Source organism: Lemur catta, chromosome 16 (assembly GCF_020740605.2).
Source record: "Lemur catta isolate mLemCat1 chromosome 16, mLemCat1.pri, whole genome shotgun sequence".
NCBI lineage: Eukaryota > Metazoa > Chordata > Mammalia > Primates > Lemuridae > Lemur > Lemur catta.
This window is the reverse complement of record NC_059143.1, coordinates 37093805-37118225: the sequence shown is the minus strand read 5'-3', so window position 1 is coordinate 37118225 and position 24421 is coordinate 37093805. Positions and strand designations below refer to the sequence as shown.

At 45.9% G+C, this 24421-nt stretch overlaps 1 protein-coding gene across 1 annotated transcript; it reads left to right on the top strand.

The window, feature by feature from the left end:
- The first annotated feature begins 702 nt into the window (after window positions 1-702).
- Window positions 703-14225, top strand: MRO (maestro). Its single transcript, XM_045528053.1, has 6 exons — window positions 703-790; window positions 6931-7033; window positions 8345-8491; window positions 9517-9699; window positions 13485-13592; window positions 13941-14225. The coding sequence occupies exons 2-6, from the start codon at window positions 6935-6937 to the stop codon at window positions 13992-13994; spliced, it is 591 nt and encodes a 196-aa protein (XP_045384009.1). The 5' UTR covers window positions 703-790; window positions 6931-6934; the 3' UTR covers window positions 13995-14225.
- Window positions 14226-24421: the final 10196 nt, after the last annotated feature.

Genomic DNA, 24421 nt, shown 5'->3' with positions numbered 1-24421 from the left:
CCCAGGTTTTAATTTTGTTTCATTTTTACCAATAAATCAGTTCAATTGTGGAGAGTTTAAATCGCTCCTTTCCGGACATATGGTGTTTGTTGAGCAGGAAGGGGAGTCAACAGTTAAAGCTCTAGTTGTTGGTGCAACAATCAGTCACAATGAGGCTGCTTGGCAGGGAACACGGCGTCCCATCCGCAGATGAAACGCGCCCTAACGGGATCATGCAAGGACGGAAGCCACCCAGCTGCGGCGCCCGCGGAGGCCGCCTGGCCCGCGTCCCCTGGGTGATGCCGCCATCTAGCGGCGGCAGCGGGAACGGCGCGGGGCAGGGCCGTTTGCTTTGGTGCAGGGGATGGGATCTGTCCTTTCTGCAGAAAGTGTGGGTGACGCTGGACAGGAGGGAGGAGTAAGGGCAGACCACAGCAAGGGGGAGAAGGAAAAACACCTCGGCACAGTGAGGGCAAGCAAAGGGCACAAGTGATGCTTGGGCCCGCCTACAGCAACCCCGTCGGTGTCATTTCAGGGCAATTCCCTCCCCCACCCCAATACCTATAAACTTTGATTCTCCCCCGTTGTTCGAGTCTCACTTTCCAACACTCTGTGCTGACCTGTTATCCTGAAACGAACCCTACTTCACCTTTTAATTTCCCTTGCTGCATGTTAGGAATTCCGGGCTGGGAGCATTTAGCCGAGTCATCACATTTGGCTACCACCCGCCCTCCTCCCGAGTCGCCCAGAACCCGTCTTCAGCGCCACCCCCAGCAGCTCGTCACGTGACAGCCACCCGCAGGAGTCGCAGGTAAGGGACACTGCTGGTGGGGACAGCCCACACTGGCGGGAGAAGTCCTGGCATCAGAGGGAGTTGAGTCCTAAGGGTGCAGCTACCTAGTGATGTTCTTGTAAAAGTGAAGTGGGCAATGTTGACCATGAAGCCGATTTTGTTTTTATTTTCACAGACTATGTTAACTGATCAATAGATGGGTTGTAGATCATTATATTGTCAGCAAAGAGCTGTAGGATGGGAGGGACTTGAAGGGAAGATATTGATGCTTCCAACCGAAGGGTCTCACAGTCTATCTTCCCTTGTTCCCCACTGGGGACATGCTCCAGGAGCTGAATATAGGCTTATGCCATGGTGATTAGAAGTATAGCTTTTGGAGTCTTGAAATGCGCTCTGCCACGACTATTGGACTTTGGGTGAATTGTTTAACATTACTCTAAAGCCCCAGTTTCTTCTCTAAAATGAGGACAATTAAACCTCAAGGTTATTGTGAAGATTAAATGAAATACAGTAAAACTCTCTTATTTGAGAGATTGGAAGTGGATTTTAGAGAGTTAACGAAAGAAGCTGGTTAAAGCAGAGGATCAAAAATGATACATACCTCAAAATATAACGTTTCTAAATCTTAAATGTGGGGCCATGGTCTTTTTTTTGGAATATGGATCCACTAGTTGGCGTTTTTTGAGTTGTTTTTCTTGAATAAACCGCATGCATAATACTTTATGAGTTCTAATTTTGGTTTCTTTAAAGGTAGTGAGAACTTAGACACTTGAGAAGGCCCTTGTAAAGTCAGTTTCTATAGAATCATTCCAATGCCAAAAATCATTTCAGATTATCAAGACTTTTCTCAAACTTTTAGTGTCTACACAGCAATGAAACAGTTTCTTCTGCTCACTTTACAGATGAGAAGATAAGATCAAAGTGTTTTGTAATTTTGGCTTTCATAATATACCTTTCAGCTTCAATAAGTAAAAGGATTATTGACCATAAACCTAGCATTTTTACTCAGAAGGATTTACATCAGCACAAAGCATGCAACAGGCTTCTAAGTTACTCCAAATCCATATCGCTTTAGTAAGACCAGTCAGAACCACAACTCGGCAATAAACAGATAAGCTTCAGGGTCTTGGAGGTGGTGAAAATAGGGGCTCTGGGTATAGCTGACTCAGGAAGCACTTCTCAGAAGAAGGATTCACTGACGAATGTGTACAGGAATCCCCGAAATTACAAGCAAAGCCATGTCTTTGGTTTGAAGGTGGCCTTGGCCACACTAGGCTAGCCACCCATGATGACCATGGAAACCCACCAGAAAAATATAACTCTAGCAGGAAAGAACAGCTGTTTGGAGGTGAGTGGGCTTGTGGGAGGAGTTAGAACACCTGAGAAATCTTTGAATCTGTATAGTCTGTTTGTTGTAGTATGTTTAAGTTTCCTCGCTTGGATCCTATGTTGCAGCAGATGGAAATAATCCTTTTGTTGTGATTCAATGGAGTGTAAAGGACTTACCTTTTTGGAAAGGAGGTGGCAGGCCCTGCAGGCAGGAGGGAGGCCGGGTGAGTCCTTTAAGAAGCTGCTCACTCAAGAGACGCAAAGCTCCAGGTGAGGGGCGCTATGACATTGATTTAACCCCTAATTTGTTTTATTCTTAAAGGAAACTTTTTAAGAAGAGCATCCTAGAAAAGTGCACAAGTCACAGACATACAGCTTGCTGTGATTTTAATTTTGTTTTGAAAGTGAAATTCAAAGTGCTTCACAAACATATGGCGTCAATTCCTTGCTCCCTGCAGACACTGCCATCCTTTTCTTCCTCGCTCCTCGGCCCCAGCTCCTCCTCTGACCTCCAGGGTCTCTCCTGATGTGTGGTTTCAGCTTAGTGGAATATGCCAATTCTGGGATTATTTCATTTCCAGGGCAGAGAGTCTTATATACCAGCGTGTGTGTAGCATCACCAGAAGCACCTCGTAAACAAAGTGCAACGTGCAGGCCCGACACGCCCTGAGATTCGGATCCAATAATTCCGGGGTGGGCCCGGCATTGATAAGTACCCCAGGGGATTCATACACAGGAGGTGCAGCCAACAGTGTGGGAAATGCTTTGCTTGTCCTGCACCAAAGATCACGATGAGCACTGACAACCTGTGAAATGAAACTAGATCACAGTTTTTATCCTGTGATGGAGAGGTAGGGAAGGGTTTTCTAAGAGAGGCGGTGAGCTCGAGATGGAACTGTGTTTGTGTCTCTAACCACATACTGAATCTTCCAAGCGGAGCCGCTCAACTCGCATTAGCTTTGCCCCGCTTGAGAGCCTTCCACGACCTTGAATTCTACTCATGCCTATTAAGACTGGGCTGGCAAAAAAAAAAAAAAAAAGACTGGTTTCTGAAGGCTGGGGGAGCTGCCTGGGATGGCTACAGCCCTTAGCTGTTATGCTAATCTTGCAAGAGAAGCCAAGCAGAAAGAACAGGGTAGCAGGTTTGTTTTCCTTCCCAGTAGAGAGAAGCTTCGGGCATGATTTTCTTTTGCCTTGGAACAGAAACACCAGCTGCTTTATAATGAGGCCTGTGCCCTCCTTGGTGACAGGTCCTCAGCTTGAGGGACTTTTGCTTCTTTTAAGCTACCCGTACCCACGGCCAGGCACTGTCAGCTCTGATCCAGAGCATTCTAGAAGTGGCAGGTTCTATTGAAACAGAAGAAAAGCCCCAGGAAGAAATAACCGAGCATGTGTTTTGCCTCAGTGTGAATTTTAAAAACCCCTTTATTCTGGAGAGAAATGACATGGTAATGCTGTGGTTTCTTTTTCTTAATATAGTGGTTCTCAAAGCGTGGTCCCCAAACTGGCCGCATCCCAGTGTCACCTGGGAGTTTGTTAGAAATGATTGGGCCCCGCTCCAGACACACAGAATCAGAAACTCTGGGGATGCCCGGGAGGCTGGGCTTTCACAAGTCGGCCGGGTGATTCTCGTGCACGCTCCAGCGTGGGTACCACTGGCTTACTCGTAAAGACTCTGGGAATGTCTTGAGTCAAAGGGAACCTCGATTCAGACAGGTGACTGATATAAAGAGAAAATCTTGCTAATTGACTGAGGTTCAGTTTTCTGGGTTTTTACTTTGGTCTCTCATCGCAGTGGGGAGGGGATTTCTGTTGGCCAGAGAGGAAGGACAAATATTTAGCTACTGGAGGCTAGGGGGTGAAGGGGTGGTGTTTTCAGGGACCTCTCGTGTGTCTTCTGACCAAGAGAGGATGACTGAAACCACCTGGGGGACAAAGATGGCAGGGAAACCAAATCCCCACGCACCTCCGGGTCACACTGAGTCCAAAGCACAACTGTTTAAGAGGGCCAGGTTCTATCGGACGGGGACATGTCCTGGTTTGTCCAGGACCTTAGCACCGAAAGTGCCACGTCCCAGGAAACTCCTCAGCATTGGGCAAACCAAGGCAGTCGGTCACAGTCACCCTAGCTCAGTGACTGCCAGTTGGAATCACTTGGTGAGCCTTAAAAGAATACTGATGCCTGGGTCCACCTCCAGAGATGACAATAGACTTAGTCTGGGTGTGGCCAGAGCCCTGGGATGTTTAAAAGTCCCCCAGGCCATTCTAATGGATCCAGGGTTGCAAGCCACTGCTGCTACTTGCCTGTCATTTCTCCTATTAAAAAAAATAAATAAAAATACAAAACACACAAAAGTCAATGGTTCTAATGAAGGTGAACCTCTACCACACAGCATATACAAAAATTAACTCAGAATGGATCAATGACCTAAATATAAGGGCTAAAACTATAAAACGCTTTAAAGAAAGCGTAGGGGTAAATTTCATGGCCTAGGGTTTGGCAATAGATTCTTAGACATAGCACTGAAGGCACGAGTAACAACAACAAAATAGACAAATTGGACTTCATCAAAAGTAAAAACTTCTGTGCATCAAAGGACACTATCAAGAAAGTAAAAAGCCCACAGAAAAGGAGAAAATATTTGTTAGTCATATGTCTGTAAGGGTCTAGAATTCAGAATATATAAAGAACAGATCCAATTGAAAAACAGATAACCCAATTTAAAAAATGGGGAGAGGAGTTGAATAGAAATTTCTCCAAAGAAGGTACAGAAATCACCAACAAGCACACAGAAAGATGATTAACGTCATTAGTCATTAGGGAAATGCAAATCAAAACCACAGTGACATACCACTTCATACCTACAAGACTAATATAATAATAATAGAAATAATGGAAATACCAAATGTTGGTGAGGATGTGGAGAAATTAGAACCCTTGTACATACAGTGGGAATGTAAGATGGTGCAGCCACTGTGGAAAACGGATACATGCTACAACATGGATGAATCTGAAAAACATGCTAAGAGATGCCAGATACAAATGGTCACAGTATTTTATGATTCCATATATATAAAATATTCAGAAGAGGTAAATCTGTAGAGACAGCAAATTAATGGTGCCAGAGGCTGGGGGAAGGATAGGGTGGGGAGCAAATGCTTAATGGGTACAGGGCTCTCTTTTGGGGTGATGAGAGTTTTGGGACTAGAATAGAGGTGGTGGCTGCACCACATTGTTCAAATGGTTAATTGTGTGTTACATGGACTTCACCTCAATTTAAAAAAATCAACAGTTGACTCATATCTACAAAATACAACTGAAATCAAGCTTTTTAGTGGCAAGTTCTCTACAGCTGGCCTGGGACTAGCTCCTGCAGCCGATCTTCTACCTCTCTCCTGCTTCTTGAATCATTACTCCCACCACCATGGTACTAACTACAGGGAATCCCATTGAAATTCCACCATGTCATGTATGCCCTGCCTCCCAGCATGCCGTGGGAGGTCTCCACCAGCTGTTCCAGCCCACAGTCCTCTCTTGACTCCTGTAGCCCCTAACTTTATGCCCTCACCACTCAAAAGCGTGGCACCCCCTGCCAGCTTGGAAGAAAGGCAGAACCTGGAGCTCCTACCTCAGACCCACTGAGCCAGAACCTACCTTTGAACAAGATCCTCAGATGTTTCGAGCGCACATTAAAGTTTGAGAAATGCTGGTTCATCCTAGTGGGCCCCAAATCAGGCTGTGGATTGGAATCACTTGGCGAGCTACATTTATTTATATTATATAGTTTGAATAGCACATGCACATGGTAAAATCGCAAACTGCATGTGTATAAAAAGAGTGGAAAAAGGAAGTCTCCCTCCCACCTTAGTTTCTCAGATTTCCCCTCCAGAGACAATCTCTTTCTCAAAGTTTCTTGGGTATTTGCTATACATATATGAGCATATATGTATATTTGTATTTCCTTCTCTCATTTTTTTCTTTTGAATGTATTTTTTTTGAGATGGGGTCTTGCTATATTGCCCAGGCTGATCTCAGACTCCTAGGTTCAAGCGATCCTCCTGCCTCAGCCTCCTGAGTAGCTGGGATTACAGGTGTGAGCTGCTACACTCAGTTCAACCTGCCCCATTTTGATTTTACATAAATAGCAACACACTGTCCATATTAATTTGTACTTTTTTCACTCAGTAGTATATTTTAGAGGCCATTTTAGCACATGTTGACCCGCCAATATTCTTTTTAGTGACTGCATAATAGTCACTCTGTAGTTGTATAGTTGTAATATATATGTGATTTATTTTTATTACAGCCATTAAAGAACATCACGCTGTTCATTACAATGATGTGGTGGCTGTCCTCTGTGCATGTCTCTGAGCATATGACGTCTGTAGGATTAACAAAGTGCCAAGTGAAAGAGTATGTGCCTCTTAAAATCATAAGAGATAGTGCCAAAGTCCCCTCTGAAAATTAGTACCAATATGCATTCTCAGGAAGCTTTAAAAAACAAAAAATTGGAGGCTACTCTATATTTCAGATTGTGAGGGCTCTGTGGGTGGGGCCTGGGAATCTGTATTTTACTTCTTTGGTGATCGTGATACAGGAAGTACACAGAATGGAGTGGGGAGCCAGAGGGTGGACCCTCACCCCTCAAGCTCCTATTCCTTTTGGGCCGCCTCGAGTTGCTATGTGTCTCCTCCCCACGGGGAAAGGGCCCTAAAGACAGGCTGAGGATCATTGCCTCTTTCTCTCCTTACGCTGGCGCGGTGCTGTTTAACAGCGTTTGTCGATGATGAGTGTTTGTGACTCATATGATGATTTTTTTTCCTTTAAGTTCCATGGACCAAACACAGAGGAGAATCCTGGGCCAGCCCCCCTCCATCCCTCCTTCCCAGCCCAAGAGGAAAAGGACATCAGTGATATCTTTCTTTTCCAAGGTCTGACACAAACTATTAGGAACAAATGTCCCTTCCCAGCAGCTGTTCTGTAAGACGTGTGCTTGCCTGGTCTGCCGTCCGTCAGGCCTGGCCCCGCTGAAGTTCCTTCTTCTGAAAAACAATTTGATGATAGTTCTTTGATGACATGAGTAGAATGTTCATAGGATGGCAAGAAGATGAGAAGAATGTACCTTGCTGCTAACATAATAATAAACATACAGAATGACCTGCGACGAATATTCAGAAATAATAATGAGGCTTGGATATGGCCAAATCTCACGGGTATCGCTATGGAGACAGATGGGTCTGGATCCGATCTCCCCCCATCCGCCTTTCCAAGGATGGCGGGGAGGTGGCTTTTGTCTTTGATCTTGTCTGGGTCTCCCACTGCCGTGATTCTGACTCCAGTGCATGTCACCATGTTCCGCATCTGCAGCACACGGGGGCCTTCCTGGCACAAGAACTCACGGGCTGACTACTGAGGGTCGCCCATATCTTGCCCCGTCCCTGGCCCTGCAGTTACTTAGAGTTTAGTCCTTGAAGTACAGGTTTCTGTGAGTTGCGTGGGGTTTCCCAATTTGCATTATTTATGCATTTCTCTTCCTAATCTTCATTGCTCAGATAGATACCTGCGTTCTGGGGTTGGGACATCCTTCAAAGTGCTTGTAGATGTGCACTAGCCGTGTGCAGCTGTGCCTTGCTAATGCTGTCGAGTTCTATTGAGAGGCTGAGTCAGGTGACTACTGAAACTGACCCTTGGGATTAGCCCTCCGGAGGGCCATCAGCCTGATTGCAGAGGGCTCCAGAGAGAAGGGGAGGAGAGGAATTGGAGAAAGCAAGTGTAGACGTGTTTTTCAAGGTGTCTGGCCACAAACTGGAGTAGAAAAATGGGGAGAGCTGGAAGAAGAAGGGTAAAGGGAATTCTCTTTGCGATGGGAGGAATAACGGCCCACCTCGTACTGGGAAAGGAACCCGGATTCCCAGCTCATGTCAATACCTATGAAGTCCCCTTTCTTTCACCTTCTGTCACACCCACCGCTACTGTAGAGCTTCTCTCCCTAGAACCCCCAAACCTACCTCCGCACCAGCCCTGTGTTATATTTCTTCCCCCATTTCCTCTTCCTCCATCAATTTCTTCATTAAATAGATCAAACTACTACATCTCCAACAAAAATCGGGCATCTTAGTTGGAGAAAGAAGGGGTAAAACACAGCAGGCAATCACGGGCTTTTCTTCAGAGGGAGGGGCTGGGCTGGGGCTGCCATGACTCTGAGCACTCTCACCGTCATCCACGTTTGACCTCCCGCCCAGGTCTCCTGGAAACTGAGATTCCAGAAGCGGGAGCCTCTGAAGAATGTGTTTTTCATCTTGGCAGAAAGAGCCCGGGACCCCAGTGCTAAAAAGCGTCGCATGGCAATGAGAGGCCTGGGCACTGTGGCCTGTGAAGCCCCCAACAAGGTAGGGGAGGATGGTGGGGCTTAGCCCTCCTTCCTGCGTCTCTCCGATCCCCAAGGCACAGAGTCTCCCGGGCTGGGGTGTGGTCCCTCGTGCTAGTTCTCTGTTGCTGTGGGACAAATCGCTGCAGACTCAGCAACACACGGTTATTATCTCACAGCTTCTGTGGGTCGGGAGTCGCAGTGTGGCTGAGCGGGGCCTCTGCTCAGGGTCTCGCAAGGCTGCAATCCTGTGGTCCAGGCTGCGCTCCTTCCTGGAGCTCAGAGCCTCTTCCATGCTTGTGTGGTTGTTGGTGGGATTCGGTTCCTTCCAGCTGTAGGACCGGGGTTTCTGTATTTTTGCCGGCTGTCCGCTGGGGCCCAGTCTCAGCACCTAGAGGCCACCCTCTCATTTCTTCAAGACCACTGGGAGAGTGTCACCTGCTCCTGTCTGCTAAGACGGAGGCTGCTGTGAAGTAACCACGGGAGCGACCCCCATCACCCTTACGGTGTCCTACAGGCTAGACACGAGTCACAGGCTCCTTCCACACTGAAGGGGAGGAGAGTGCACGAAGGCGTGGCTCGTTCAGGGTTATCACACCTCAGTGTCATCAGCTGTGGGACTCCTTGGTGACTTCAAGTGATTTTTTAATAATTTATGTCTGTTTAGTAAAAGACGTTTCCACCTCCTCCTTTAGCATCTGCCAACTTGAGTGACTATTTCTTCTCCTCCCCACTATGAAAGTACCTACCACTCCCCAGCCCCCCAGGCCAGCCAGGTGCACCACCCACCTTGCAGTGCCCTCGCCAGCCTCGCCCACCCCAAGGCCACACTCCAGACTGCTCTTCCTGGGCTCCTCCCAGGACTGAGGGCTTGGGTCGAGTCAGTGGAAGCATTTGTATTTGGATGACAGTTGTCACACAGATCCCAAAGAAAGCCAAGGTCTTTAGCCCAGGTCCCAGGTTATTGGTAAATTAAAAGTGGAGTTGCTTTTCAACCCATGGGGAGCCGTTCCTGTGCTACTCATGCTTTTCAAACCTTGCCAACAGGTGAGAAAGTATAAGAAACTTGTCCTAGACCTGCTGGTGCATGGATTGTATGACCCTGTGAGCTCTGAAGTCATCCACGAGAGTGTGAAGACTCTGACCATCATGCTGGGGAAGACCCAGGGGAAAGGCTTGGGGTCCTTCTTCATAGACATCACCCTTCAGACCAGGACACTACTGGATGACGTAAGTGAGACACTCAGAGCAACTCTGGGTTACTGGAATCAAAGTGGGGTTAGAAATGTGAGCCCCGGGTGGCGTGTTGCTCAGGGAACAAGGGCTCTATTATTCACTTATTTATTAATGAATCTTACTGAGAGACCAGTATTGGGCCAGGGTTTATGGGGGACGTATAGAGATATACAGGATTCCATCACTATCCATCAAGGGGTTTTCATTTTAATAGAGAAGTGAATATATGCACACTGATAGTGATGCCAACATGTAGTCAATGCTTTCTTGTAACAAATGTAACAATGCAACAGTAGCATTTAGCGAGCCTTACTATGTGCCAGGCACAGTGGTAGGCAATTTACATAGATTTTCTCATACACTCTTCATAATAACCCCACGAAGTAGGCACTGTAATTATCGTCACTTTATAGATGTGGAAATCAAAGCACAGAGAGGTTAGAACTTGCCCAAGGTTCGCAAAGCCAGTAGGTGGACATGAAACCGGGTCCCCTGACTGTGGGGCCTGCGCACTTAACTACCAGATGACAAGGAGGGCTAGGCAGAAAGAGCGCTGGTACCTGGTTCAGCCTTAGACCGTCAGGAGCCTGAGAGACTCGACTTGCAAGCTAACGAGTTAGCCTGCCACGGTCTTCCCCCTCTGAAAGACAAGACGTCCAGAACAGGGGACAGACCTGTCTTTACTCACAGAGGGCCTTGCGTCACTTCCCACACCCTAGTTCTCCACGGAGCAAGGCAGTGACAGCCAGACGTGCCAGCTCCACAGGAAAGGAAGAAAAGCCTTGAAATGACAACGCATGGAGCTTGCATAGGAACTGCCGGCACACCGTCCCTCCTTCCTTCACAGAGACAGAGAGATTTTTCCTCTTGAATGTAAGCCAGTCCTCTCTGGGAGGGGAGAGGAAAGTCTCTACTTCACCACCCTGGAATGTAAGCAAATGTCTCAGGGCAGATGGCTCTAAATCCCTCTGGGGGTGCCATCTGAACTTCTAGGACCTGCTTGCCATTGAGCTGCTCTTTAAACCAAGGTTGCCTGTGATTTTTGATCAGAAAGCTCTGGCCATGTAAAAGCACAGCAATTCTCATGCAGAGTTGTCTGCTGACAGTTTACAGCCCTCATAGACAGCGTTCGTCACTGCGTGCCCTGCACTGTGCTCGCCCGTGCACGTGTTGCCCGTTAGACGGTTGTCAGACTCCTAGGGGGACAGGCACCTGTCTTGCACATCTCTGTACATCTCATAACATTAGGGTAGGGCTTTGGAAAGGGAGAGTTTTTCATAAATGTTAGTTTTGGGTTTTTTAAATTTTTTAATTTTTTTAGAGACAAGGTCTTGCTCTTTTGCCCAAGCTGGAGTGCAGTGGTACAGTTATAGCTCACTGCAGCCTTGAGCGATTCTCCTGCCTCAGCCTCCTGAGTTACTGGGACTACAGGCACACGCCACCATACCTGGCTAATTTTTCTTATAGAGATGGGGGCTCACTAAGTTGCCCAGGCTGGTCTCGAACTCCTGGCCTCAAGTGATCCTCCTGCCTTGGCCTCCCAAAGTGCTAGGATTACAGGCATGAGCCACCACACCCAGCCCTAAATGTTGGTTTAATTGAACACACACACACACACACACACACACACACACACACACACAATGATAGAGCAGTGACAAAAATGCAACCCTGAGGCAAATTCTGTATATGTCACATATGCTAAAAGAATATTTTTAAATAGTTCACAAAATGATCAGTAGTCCTCAGTCTTGCTGAGTCTCTGTGAACCCCAATTCTAGGTGTTCCTCGTCCCCTAAAGAGGCCTGCCCAGCCCTGTTCCCTTGGGTGCACTTGGAGCTGGGTAGGACCACAAAACATTAATATAAAAACCTGTGCACCAAGAGTCAGCAGACAGGGTCACTCTGCTGGCTCTCTGCTATCTGACAATGCCTCGGTCTCCTTACCTGGAAAGGGGATACTTGGACGAAACAGCTCACTTTGGAGAGAAAGAGAGGGCTGAGCTCACTCACGTGCTCAGGGACAAACCAACCAATCGGACTGAAAGCAGGGAGAGTTGGGAGGGTGTCAGGGAAAGAAATATAATTATTATTTCCATGATGGGAGAAACTCAGAAGAAAAGTAAGGAGAAGAGACCTGGTGAAAATGTTGGGAATAATAAAGAGGGAACCACTTAGATAAATTTTGGTGTAGAACAGAAAAAGAAAAGAAAACAAAGGAAAGAAAAATGAGATCTCCTTTATATATTGACACGGAAAAGCTCCTAGATAGATTGATGGAAAAATCAAGGTGTGTAACGACAGTGGCCTGGTGTGCTTGCATTTATGTCAAAAAGTGGGAAAGGACCATGTGACATACTAATACATTTTTCTTTGTTTTTCATTTTCTGGAGGGATACACACAAAACTTAAAACATTGTTAGTTTGTGGGGAGGAAAATTTGGTGGCAGATGGAGAGCAGTAGAAGGAGACTTATTTTTTTCTATAAAACTTTTTTTTTTTTTTTTTAGTTTTGAACCATATAAATGTATTCTATCTCCAAAACATGAAATAATGAATGAAAGAGCTGGGAAGCTGGGAGTAGCACTAGTGATTCCCCCAGGCCAACCCTCTGGTCTGCTGGAGAAGAGGCTCACTGCAGACTTTGGCCCCCTTTACTCCACCCCCCACCCACCCAGCTGGGTCTTTATATGAAATCTGACGTCATACCCTGTGATAGACCTCCAAGAACCGCAGCTGCGATGTGTTCTGATGTAGTTGCCTTTGGGGAATGACCTGGCTGTGTTGTTGTGTTTTTGGTGGGGACCCACAGGAGAACGACAGTCTGAGATACTCAGCCTTTGTTTTGTTTGGGCAATTGGCTGCCTTTGCTGGGCGGAAATGGAAGAAATTTTTCACCGGTCAGGTTAAGCAGACACGAGATTCCCTCCTGATCCATTTACAGGACAGAAACCCCCAGGTTGCTAAGGTAAGACCGTGACCCTCCGACCCCCTGTGTGAAATCTTCATGCTGTCTGTAAAAGGAGTTGCAATGCAGCCCTGTTGAGTTGAGATGCGCAGCTATGGATGCTTAGCAGGGTATCTGCGTGAGTCCTGGACAAGCTGCCCCCTCTGCATACTCTCTCTCTGGGCAAGAGCATTATTTTCCATTTGCTTCTGCCCCACCTGGCCAAGCCCAGCACCTGTCAGTGCTAGATAAGCTCAGGGTGATGGGCAGGGCCCAGAGAGGCACAGGTTTAATTAGGGCACAGCAGCCCACAAAATGAGCATATTGATTCATGCCCAATTAGCTTTTGTCACTGTGCGGGCATAGATTTCCCACCCCTGGCTTCTTAATTTCCTGTGGAACTTTTGTTTTATTCTTGGAGAAAATGTGTCCTAACAGGGTTGGATCACTTTCAGGCCTGCCTTGGAGTGGGACTGGGTGAATGTTTCAAAACCATTGGGAACAAAGGGTTCTACCAAACCACCTGTCTTCTTTAAGCAAGAGAGAGAGATACTAAATTTAGGAATCCAGTACTACTTTTGATGGGAGGATAACAAGAGCTGTGATCAGATATGAAACTATGCTCTTCCCACCAGCCCCAAATTGTAAGGTCATTTTATAAGTACACATCCTTTAAGGTTCAAATTTTCAAACTCCCTGGAAGTTAAGTTCATACTCTCAGTGGCTCCCTGACCACAGATTGGGTGCAATCCTGTGGGACAGTCTTCCCTTGCTTGGGGTTTTAGAACTCTCTAATATTTTGGACAACAAGATGGTAATATTATTTTCCTCAGGCTTGCAAAACAACTTTTCGAGCCTGTTCTCCATATCTGAAACTAAGGAAAGAATACAGCTTCCAGAGTGAAGATGACCAAAGGAACCCTAAACTCTGCCGGCAGCTGGTGAGTGAGCCGGGGCAGGAGAGAATTCTCTTAGGGTCTCTGCCCTCCTGGTAGTTAACACGGAAGGCAGCCAAGCACACCAGGGAGTTACCCCCCATAAAATGAGTCAGGCCAATTATGTTTCAATTATAACTGGCCCATAATACAATGTAAATGGCAAAACACCCAGAGGATTATGCACAAAATATACTGGCAGGCCCAGTTCTGGTCATAAGTGGAAGGCAGGCGATAAGGCCACCACCTCTCCCAGTTGCTTGTCCTCATGACCTGCATTGGTAACTGACTACTGGTGATATAGGGGGTTCACTGAGTCCCTCCCTCACATGTTCCTCTTCTCATTTCTTTCAGAGCCACTATCCTCCAGAGCTCCTGCAGTTCTTCTATGCAAATAAAATTCTGTAAACCTGGAGCAGCAGGGAGGTGGTTCCATGTGAGCACATTGCCAGGGACCTCAAGTTCCTCTGTTTTATCTCATTGGATGCCTCTTCTGCTTGCTTCTTGTGAGTGCATTACAAAAGGGGATGTTAGGAGAGCAATCAATGGAAAAAAATACCATGGAATTGTAGAATTATATCTAAAGTAAAATTCTAAATCACTTTCACTTATCTCATTTTCTTCCCATACAAATTTGATGAGAAGGCTTATATCTTCTTTAAAACATTTCAAGTGTTTATAGAGTCATTGCTTATGTCTTAGCTTTTTCCTTTTTAAGGTCATCTCTGTTACCTATCCTTTATTTTTCATATTTACTTTCTGAGGCTTAGGAAAATAACTGTTACCTTAGGTCTTTTAAAATGTATTTGTTGTTGTTACTTTGCTATTAATGTTTGCTCTTGATACCTTCCCTTGCAAAGACTTATTTACGGTTGGCCAAGATACCAAGATGGTGATTGCAGGGGTATCTTTAGCTTCTTGTAATATTAAACAGTCATGGCCTCCAAGGTTATCCTAAACAAGAATTAATAAAAAGAAAAGATCTATAAAGCATGTGTTGAAAATCCTGAGGCTGATGGTAATTTATGGAGTAATAACAATAGTAACATTTATTGAGAGTGTTTACAATTTAGCAGGCACTGTTGAAGTGCTTTTTATTTGATTATTGAGTATTATTTGATTCTCACAACAACCCTATGAGATAGGTACTCATTATTAACCTCATTTTATAGATGAGAAAACTAAGGTACAGGGAAATTAAGTGTTAATAACTTGCCCAAGATAACTCAGTAAATGGTGGAGCCAGAATTTCAAATTCCTATGGTTGGACATCGTGACCTCACTCTCAACAACGAGGCAATCCTGCCTCTTCATGGGATCGTTGATGGATGGTCAGAAATGTAAAAAGCAAAATAAATAAAACAAACAAAAACGACCCCTCAGCTTCTGCTCTTCTGTTAAACCCAGTTAACTTTTGCTTTTATATGTACTCAGTATACATTTTTATTAATTTAACTTATGTGAGCTAAGTGTATATTTTTATTAATCACTTCTTAGCTATTATGCCAATATTTTTGGTAACCAATCCTAGTTATCTGGGGGGTCATATCACCCATAAAAAGTTTCAAGAAAAATCTCTTAGCCCCACCCACCTTCCCTTCAACCAAATTATTTTCCAAGCTCCTATAGAAATACTGATACCGCCACCAAACTCGGTACCCGGGCCACACCCAGAGTGTTGTGTTCAGTCTTGGAAATAGAAAGATCACCAGAGATGGAAAATACAAAAGGGTCAGAAGTCACAGAGGGATCTTACATGGCATTCTGAGACCCAGGAATCAATTTTCTGCTGCAGCTCCCAGAGACAGGGCCGTGCAACACAGAGCAGGGGGTGACGAGTGTCCTGGGGGAGACAGGGACGTGGGAGATGGCTGATGGGGTGGCAGGCGCCAGGCAGGAATGGGGTTTCTTCCTTCCTATTCTGAAGCTGGGGAGTGTGGCAGCAGGAGCTCTTAGGCAGGACACAGGCTCAGGAGCACATGGGTGATTCTGAGCTGTAAGACCCCACCTCCGGGGATGTTGGCCTGTTTGAAACTATGCTGTGAGGTTCATTTAGAATCTGAGCAGTTCCCTTAAGTGATCAGTGAGTGGCATGGGAAATGACTGAATTTTGCTGGCATTGAAAATGGCAGGAATAGGGTGAGGCAGGTAGGGTTACATGCTCTACAGCAGTGGTCCCCAACCTTTTTGGCACCAGGGACCGGTTTCATGGAAGACAATTTTTCCAGGAACGGGGGGCAGGGGAAGTAGGGAGGGGAGATGGAGCTCGGGCAGTGATGTGAGCCAAGGGTGCTGCTGTAAACACAGATGAAGCTTTGCTCGCCTCTGCTGTGCTGCTGGTTCCTAACAGGCCATGGGCCGGGACTGGTCTGTGGCCCGGGGGTTGTGGACCACAGCTCTAGAGTATAAAAATCTGTGCAGTTAGTGTCCTTCAGTGGCTTAAAATCATGGAAGACGCTGTTGGATTATTTAAGACTCTGTGGTGGCCTTTTATTTCAGTGGCCCTAATGAATCATGTCTCCTGATACTCATGTCCTTATGTAGTCCCTTCCCCTTGAATCTGGGCTGGCCTTGTGACCTGCTTTAACCATTAGACTGAGACAGAAGTGGCACTGTGCCAGTTCTAGGAGCCCTGGGAGCTTCCTCTTTTGCACTCTGGGGGATGCCAGCTGCCACATGAGAAGCTGAACTACGAGTAACAAAGGAGAGGCTGGGCATGGTGGCTCACACCTGTAATCCTAGCACTCTGGGACGCCGAGGTGGGAGGTTCATTTGAGGTCAGGAGTTTGAGACCAGCCTGAGCAAGAGTGAGACCCCGTCTCTACTAAAAATAGAAAAATTAGCTGTGTGGGGTGGCACGGGCCTATAGTCCCAGCTTCTCGGGAGGCTGAGGCAGGAGGATCGCTTGAGCCCAGGAGTTGGAGGTTGCTGTGAGCTAGGCTGATGCCACAGCACTCTAGCCCAGGCAACAGAGTGAGACTCTGTCTCAAAAAACAAAGAAACAAACAAAACATAGGCGAATGTCTGAGATCCATGTGTCGGGGAGAATGGAGAAACCCAGCCCACAGCAAAGTGGGAGGCCCAGATGCATGACCCAGATTGGTCCTTCCAGCCAGACTCCCGTCTCTGAAGCTCCTCCAGCCGACACCATGTGGAAAAGAGCTGGGCTTCTCCAGTCAAGACTATCCCAGTCGTGGCATCATGAACAAGGAATCAAATGACTGTTGTTTTAAGTCATTAACTTTTGGGATAGTTTGTCACATAGCAATAAGTAACCAAAAAAGATCCCTTATCACTGACTTTGTTGCAATTTTGTTTTGCTCTTCATACATCCTCTTTGAGTTTAAATTATATTGCTAGAAAGTTAAATTATTATGAAATTTAGTGGCGAGAGCAAGGGACCATGCTTTGTTTTTCCTTTTGTATCTCACCCTACCTGTCACAGGACCTACCACATATCAGATGATTAAGGATTATTTGCTTAATGACTAAACGGTTTCAAATTGTAGAGGCAAAAAAGTCCAAAGTCGAGCCTGCCATGTGGGGCTCTTGACCCACGAGGTCACACCCTTCCCTTTTCAGCCTTTTCTTCTGTTGTGTTCTTTGCTCCTCTGTCTTCCCTGGACACTTCTTGGATTCTTCTACTCCCTCACCTTTGCTCAGTCTGTTCTTTCTGCTTTGAATCCCTCCCCCACCCCACCCACCCATGCGCGTTCACGCCCAACCCACACGCACTCCCGTGCACACGCACACACATTTCACATGCGCGTCTTATCTGGACTCCAAGGCCTAGGTCAAACGCCTGACCCCCTCAGCCAGGGAAGAGCTTGAATCTCTGAATTCCCAGAACATTCTAGCAATCTTATCCACTTACCATATCTTATCTCATCTGACAGTTTTTTTTTTACTTATATGTCTTTTTTCCTGTTAGATTGGAGCCGCTGAAGGCAGGACCCTATTTTGTATATCTTGTATCTCCCATGTGACCTCAAAAGTACACTCAGTAAGTGAACGTTGATCAGGGAAAAAAAAAGTCAGAAAGTCACCTGAAGCTATTACTCCTTTTTGGGAGGAGCCCATTTTGACAAATGAGGATCATTCCTTATAACTGATCCACAGGTTACTTTTACACGTATATATTTAAAGTTTCCCCTTCCCCATAAGATGCCTGTTAATTTGAATGCCAACCTCAAGGTAATGCTTTGACCATCTCTTACTTTTGAACATTAGATACTGAACAGTGGATGGAAAGAAAGAAAAAGGAACGTTCGAATACTACCATGCTAAGTGCTCAGGCTAGAGCTATGCATGAAACTCGGTCCCTGCTTTACGGTGCTTTGGAATGGGTCTGTCCTGAAGGGAGGGGAAGAGGTGAGGAAGAGACAAAGGAGAGGGCTGAGAATCTAACAGGTGTGGCCAGTTGTGCTAAGCAGTGGGGATAGAAGCCTGTGAAATTCCACTGAATAGACCAATTAATCAGGGGAACGCTTCACACGTTATAAAAAACACGAGAATGTGTTCTAGAAGGAGAGAAACAACAGCTGTGTAGGGTAGCTGTCAGCGCCAGAAATGAGGCAGATACATATCTGTGCTTTTCTGCATTTTCCAAGTTTTCTGCAAAGAGCATGTATTACTTTTATAATAAAACCCATGCAAAAATGCCCTTTTAGGAGGGATGATTTGATATGCAAAGACACCTATTAGTTGCCAAGTCAAGCACAGATTCCCAAACCAGACTTTTAAGAATCTTTCATATTAATAATAGACACCAACCTGTAATTTCCTGCGGCTGTTCCTCAATTCCTACTGCCCAGAACACTTGGTCCTCCAGTTCCTTGTTTCTGTCGACCATTCCCTGGGCTGATTCCAAATGCCCCCTTCTCCAGAGGGAGAGCCGAGCAGCTGGGAGGATGCGCAGGGCTCTGCTAGTTACCCATGTGGCTGTGGGCACGTCAGCACACCTGGCCTCAGTTTGCTGATCTGTGAAATGGAGATAATTACCCAATTCAGAGTTGCTGAGCTACACAGATTCAATTAGGTAACACTGAGCAACTGGCACGTGCTTGGCACATAGTGCTCAAGAATGTTAGTTATTTTTGTTCTTCACTCCCAACCAACTCTCTAGACCTTATTTCTTCTATTCCTGAAACTGCCCAGGTCTTCAGAGGGGTCCACTCTGGCTTGCTGTATGGTAAGGTGTCACCTTGATCCTCCAGTCCTAGGGACAGCCTCTGGGTCTATTCCTCACCAGTTCTCCAAGTGTGTAGCTCTTAGCCTTGGCTGTCACGGGCATCCATAAAGATCGGTTGAATTTATGGAACTGCAAATGCTGGTGCCTTGACCTGGCATGAATCTGTCACCTGATAGGTTTTGGAATTTTAATAAAAATAAGAATCATAACTGAACAAGAACAGCAAATGGTTCTTTCCCAAGGGGCCCTTGTTGGGGTGTTGTGAATGATGAAAGCAGGAGTGATGCCCTTTTATGTTCTCAAGATGGTTTCAATGGCTCCGTTCATTCCACCCTAATATTCCCACAACTCTGTTAGTAATTCTGTATTGTATCTTTCAGGCAATCTCTTAATAATTAATGCCCCACCTTGTGTTTCCGAGTGTGACCGCTGTAATCATGCTCCTTTCAAGCTAATGAATTTCCTACGGCAGTTTGCAAATGTTAACCAGGTAATGGCCCAAATGTCTCCCTGCAAGAAGAAAATGTTTTTCAGACATGTAGATCAGAGAGTTAAAATGTCATTTCCTAAGCCACACTGCTAGCGGCATATACCTCTGCTACGGCAAAAATGCGATCAGAAATCCATGGCCTGCCTGACTGCATGAGCAGATACAACCACCTGCCGGAACAGGAAAGCAGCTCAATTCTCAAATGAGACATCGTGCCTGCTGAAAGGACTGTAGGTTTGGATCAGAAGACCTGGCTTCTCTGACTTTACCACTTACTAGCTGGTTATCTTGAGCAAGTCATATAACCTTGCAGAGCCTCAATTTCTTCATCTGAAGAGTGGAGGTAAAACCCATCACACAAGATACTGTAATGATCAAACGCAACAGTCTACGGAAACTACGAAATATTACCCCAAAATGAAGTGTTCTTTTTTACATGGTTGCTACTCATTACTGGTGCCTATTTATTCAAGGGGAAGCGTGGAAAGAATGAAATAGAATATTAACACAGATCCCAACTGAAAAGCAACAAATAATCAGTGTGTAAAAAAAAATCTTAAAAATATACAATAGTAAAATTAGGTATGATACGTTGTTTTACATAAGGATGTTTTCCCAGATAACAGATGCTATTTACATGTAAAATAGGATTCAGTTACAAGTTAACACCTATCCATTTTGTATAATATAATTACACCCAGACTTTTTTGGTACGACAGGAAGAGTAACCTTCAGAAATTATGGAAAACCTGGTGGTCTTCTTTTGGGTTACCCTAATATCAGGATCAAGTTTAAGTCAAAAACTATTTATGACTCCAGGAGGGAAAAATAAAAATTTTAGTATGTTGGATTTAAGTCTGCTAGAGTGATGGTTTATTTACCAGCCCCTAACAAGCCTGAGAAGATTAAACCCATGGATCTATGGTTTTCTGGCTAGCAAGAAAATCTACACAATGTGCAGAGTGGTGAATTAAATTAATTCAAAGTTAGTGGGTTCCTTTTACAACTTAAGGGAGTAAATTCAATTTCTGAAATAAAAATTTTATGACTTAAAAAAACACAATTTCCTGTATTAAACACGGTTTACTTATTTAGGTAAACTATTTTTATTTATAAATCTGTCTTCCTCTCATTAATTATCAATCATCAAAGGGAGAGGATTTTATTATGAAGGTAGTGGAGTTTGTACAGTCAAATCTGTTTAATCTTAAAGACCTTTGCCCTACCTGCATCTGTGTTTATACCTGGACCTAATTATTGATTAACCTCTTCACTCTTCTCTCTCCCAAGAAAAGGAATGGTTGGCTCAGCGGCTTGGGTTTCACAAGGCTTTTTATTAAATATGATTTACATTTACATGTCAATAAATAAGGTCTGCCTGAGAAATCAAAGTCTGTGACTTCTGGTTTCCCTAGCACTGATGCGAGACTGTCCCCAGCTGGCTGTGTGACTTCACTTCTCGGGCCATAGGGTGAGGGGGGAGTCTGAGAGGGTGAGGTTGGGTCATCCCTTCCCTAAGGGGCGTCCAGATCTTGCCCTCTATGCTTCCGGAGCTGGAGCCCATGGTGTGTGTGACAAATGGCAGTCAGCCTGTGACAGAGGGTTGAACATTATAGCTGCTTCTACTTTCAAAGTTCTTTAGATAAGAGAGCAGTTCTTGGTGATCTCTTAACTAATGAAAGCACTCATCAGGCCCGGCGCAGTGGCTCACGCCTGTAATCTTAGCACTCTGGGAGGCTGAGGTGGGAGGATCGCTTGAGGTCAGGAGTTCGAGACCAGCCTGAGCAAGAGCGAGACCCCATCTCTACTAAAAATAGAAATTATATGGACAGCTAAAAATATATATAGAAAAATTAGCCAGGCATGGTGGTACATGCCTGTAGCCCTAGCTACTCAGGAGGCTGAGGCAGTTGGATTGCAGTACTTTTCCATGGGTGGGCATAAAACAATCATTAAAAATAAATAATCAACAAACAGAGAAACCTGTCGCCTCTAGTTCACCCTCTGCTTTCCCCTTTCTGGTCCTGTCCTGGCCCTGCGGGGTGGAATAAAGCCAGCTCAGGTGCTATGTGGGGTTTTGCAGAAAGGCGTAGTGGGCGAGGCACGACAGGTGGTTTCTCCTAAGGAAGGGCTTGGCTAAGGTGGAGTTTCCTACTGGGCGTGTATAATGAGGTGTGGAACATTTGTCCCCCCATGGTGAATATAGCCGCCCCTTGTTCTTTTTAACACAGCCCTTTCACTGGGGGTTAGCTCCGTTAGGTGAACATTCATTATTCAGTTTAGTCTCCATGCTCTGATGCTGGCATTATTAACTCTGCCCACAGCCTGTTACAGCAGGTTTGGAGACTGCCTGAAGAACTCCAAGTACCGCATGCTGCCCTGCGCTTTCTAGAATGATTTAACACCATGAGCTGTATTAACATGGCCAGTTAGGATTGCTGTACACCCCCCTCCTGCCATCAGACCATCATTTCTTACCAAATTTAAGCATATTCTTTGACTGACTTCTTCAACACAGTTCGGTACTATTGATTCCAAAAGTTGGGCGAGTATATATTTGCATGTGTGTGTGTGTGTACAAAGTATGTTTGAGTGATGCTCCTGCAGAGAGAGAAGTGCTTCCAAATTCACACTACTTATCAAGAAACCTGTATTTCAGAGTGCTAGAAAATTCATCAAAGCAGCTATTAAACCACCCCTAGACCACTATGACAAATGGCCCAATCTAGCCAGGATTCCTTTCATTCTTCTCTCTCTCTCTCTGTCTTTTTGAGACACTTACAATTTGACAACTAGCTTTTGGACTCTAGAGATTTAGCCTCCTGCGATCCATAATTAGATCCTTAGGAATTCAAGGCCCTTGGAAACTAATTAGGGCCTTTGCCTTCTTTTGATCTGTTCGAGAAGGCATTCTATATTAAGAACTGCTGATCTTGTCCTGGGACCCTCATTTGGAAGGGCTGTCTGAAAGATTCTGCTTACGTGGCTGGCCTGGCATGAGCTAACTAACGTCCCCGCTCCGGCTGCTGCAGAATGTTCCTTGGGAGAGAGGTGCTCCATGTGCACTTCTGGCTAACGGTGATGTCGGCCCTTGGCTGCGTGGGGACAGGGCATGCCTGAGACCCTCCTCCTGTCTCTGTACAGCTGTATGACACCCCTTCTCACTTCCTTCTTCTGAAACTCCTCACCATGAGGGACTCTCAGCCCGGGGTGCACCACTTGCAGCCCCTTAGCCTGCTGCCTCAGCCTCCTGAGTTGCTCAGCTTACAGGTGTGAGACACCACACCCAGCTAAAATGTTTTAAATTTAATATTTTGTATTTTTTAAATTGACACATAATAATTGTATATATTTATGAGTATATAGTGAGTTTCAATATATGCAACGTATGGTGATCAAATCAGGGTAATTAGCATTATCATCACCTCAAACACTTATCACTTGTTTGTGTTGGAAATGTTCAAAATCCTATATTCTAGCTATTTGAAAATTTATGATAAATTGTTGACTATAGTCATCCTGCAATGCTATAGAACACTAGAACTCTTCCTCCCGTCTAGCTGCCATTTTGCATCCTTTAGACAATCCCTCCCTAGCCCCCCCTCCTTCCCGCCCTTGCCAGCTTCTAGTAACCACTATTCTACTCTCTGCTTCTGTGAGATCAACCTTTTTAGCTTCCACGTATGAGTGAGAACACTGTGCATTTAAAATTTTGACAGATATTGCCAAGTCGCTCTCCCTACAGGCTGCGCCAGTTTGCACCCGCAGGAGCAATGAATAGGAAAGTGCGTGTTTGTCCACATGCTCACTCACACAGTGGGTTATCAGACTTTTTGATCACAGCCAATCTGGTAGTTAAAAAAATGGCATGTCATTGCAGTTTTGTTTTGCATTTCTCTTATCAGCTGTGAGGTTGTGCATCTTTCTGATGGTATATGGATGCATCAAGATAAAATGGCAGGCTAGCAAGGACACATCTGGGTGGCAAGCTGAGCCGGATCTCTCAAGTCACCCTGAGGAGGCGGCTCTTTATCCACATGAAAAGCCAGGCCAGCTCCGACCCAGGCAGAAGCGTAGGTGTGGTGAACCGGGCAGCACCCCATTAGGTCTTCGTAGATGACACTGGCCCACCAGAGGCAAAGGGGTCCTCTGCTGCCCAGCCTGCTCTGTGTCACTGGCCTGGGAAGAGGAGCCTCCTGGGTGAGGACCATTGGCCTGGTCCTCACTAGGTCTGGGCAGATGTGGGAGAGGGTGTTGGAGACTTTCGTTCTCAGGAAAGAAAGTTGGGGTGCCAAGGGTTTGATACCAGCCTGGACAACATCTCTTCAAAAAAAATTTGAAAATTAACCAGGTGTTGTGGTATATACCTGTAGTCCCAGCTACTTGGGAGTCTGAGATGGGAAGATTGCTTGAGGCCAGGAGTTTGGGACCAGCCTGGGCAACATAGTGAGACCCTGTCTCTAAAAAAAGAAAAGAAAGAAAAAAAAAGAAAATAAAACAGCTGGGGTAGAAGCCCAATTTATGTCCTCAGAAAGGAGGGAGTCAGGCACTACATGTGGGGAGCATTGTCACTTGGTAATTTCTCCAGGTTCTCTGTAAGGTTTCTGTAGGGCTTATTAGTAATCAACGTAAATGGCAAGGGGCAGGAACTTGTCTTGCAAGCAGTGAGCAAAGAGGGTGGTGGGTGCTGCAAGGTCACATGGGAGAGGAGGGCAGCCTGGGACCAGGAGCCTGCTGCAGGAGGACAGAGACGTGTGTCACCGGGCGAGCAGAGGACAGTTCTCGTCAAGGACCTGGTACCTCGGCTCCCGGAACACATCTAGTCCCTGGTCCTGTGCTCACAGTAGCAGCAGCTGCCTGAGTGACCAGAGGAGGGCGACAGCACCCCTGCTTTCCATCTTCTAAGAGGCATCCTCCCAAAACAGATGGGTGTCGGATTTCCAGGGCACACTTGGAATTGTCACAGCAAGGAAGGCTTTGTTCTTCTGTCTCCGAGGGGAGGAGAGGGCATCACTCTCCCAGCGAAGGCGTGCGATCGCTTTCATTCCTGTCTCCAGACTTTACACAGGTATTTGTTGAAGCCTTTTGATGTGCTTTGCCGCCACTTGCCTGCGATCGCTCGGCCTAAGTAGCCACTGCCGTCCTGTGTCTCTG

What these genes read in the sequence shown, in the direction of transcription:
- MRO (XM_045528053.1), top strand. Translation starts at nt 6,935, where the DNA reads ATGGACCAAACACAGAGGAGAATCCTGGGCCAGCCCCCCTCCATCCCT. An exon ending in CCTGTGAAGCCCCCAACAAG is followed by an intron (nt 8,492 to 9,516) that starts GTAGGGGAGGAT and finishes CCTTGCCAACAG; the next exon opens with GTGAGAAAGTATAAGAAACT. An exon ending in CCAGGACACTACTGGATGAC is followed by an intron (nt 9,700 to 13,484) that starts GTAAGTGAGACA and finishes TATTTTCCTCAG; the next exon opens with GCTTGCAAAACAACTTTTCG.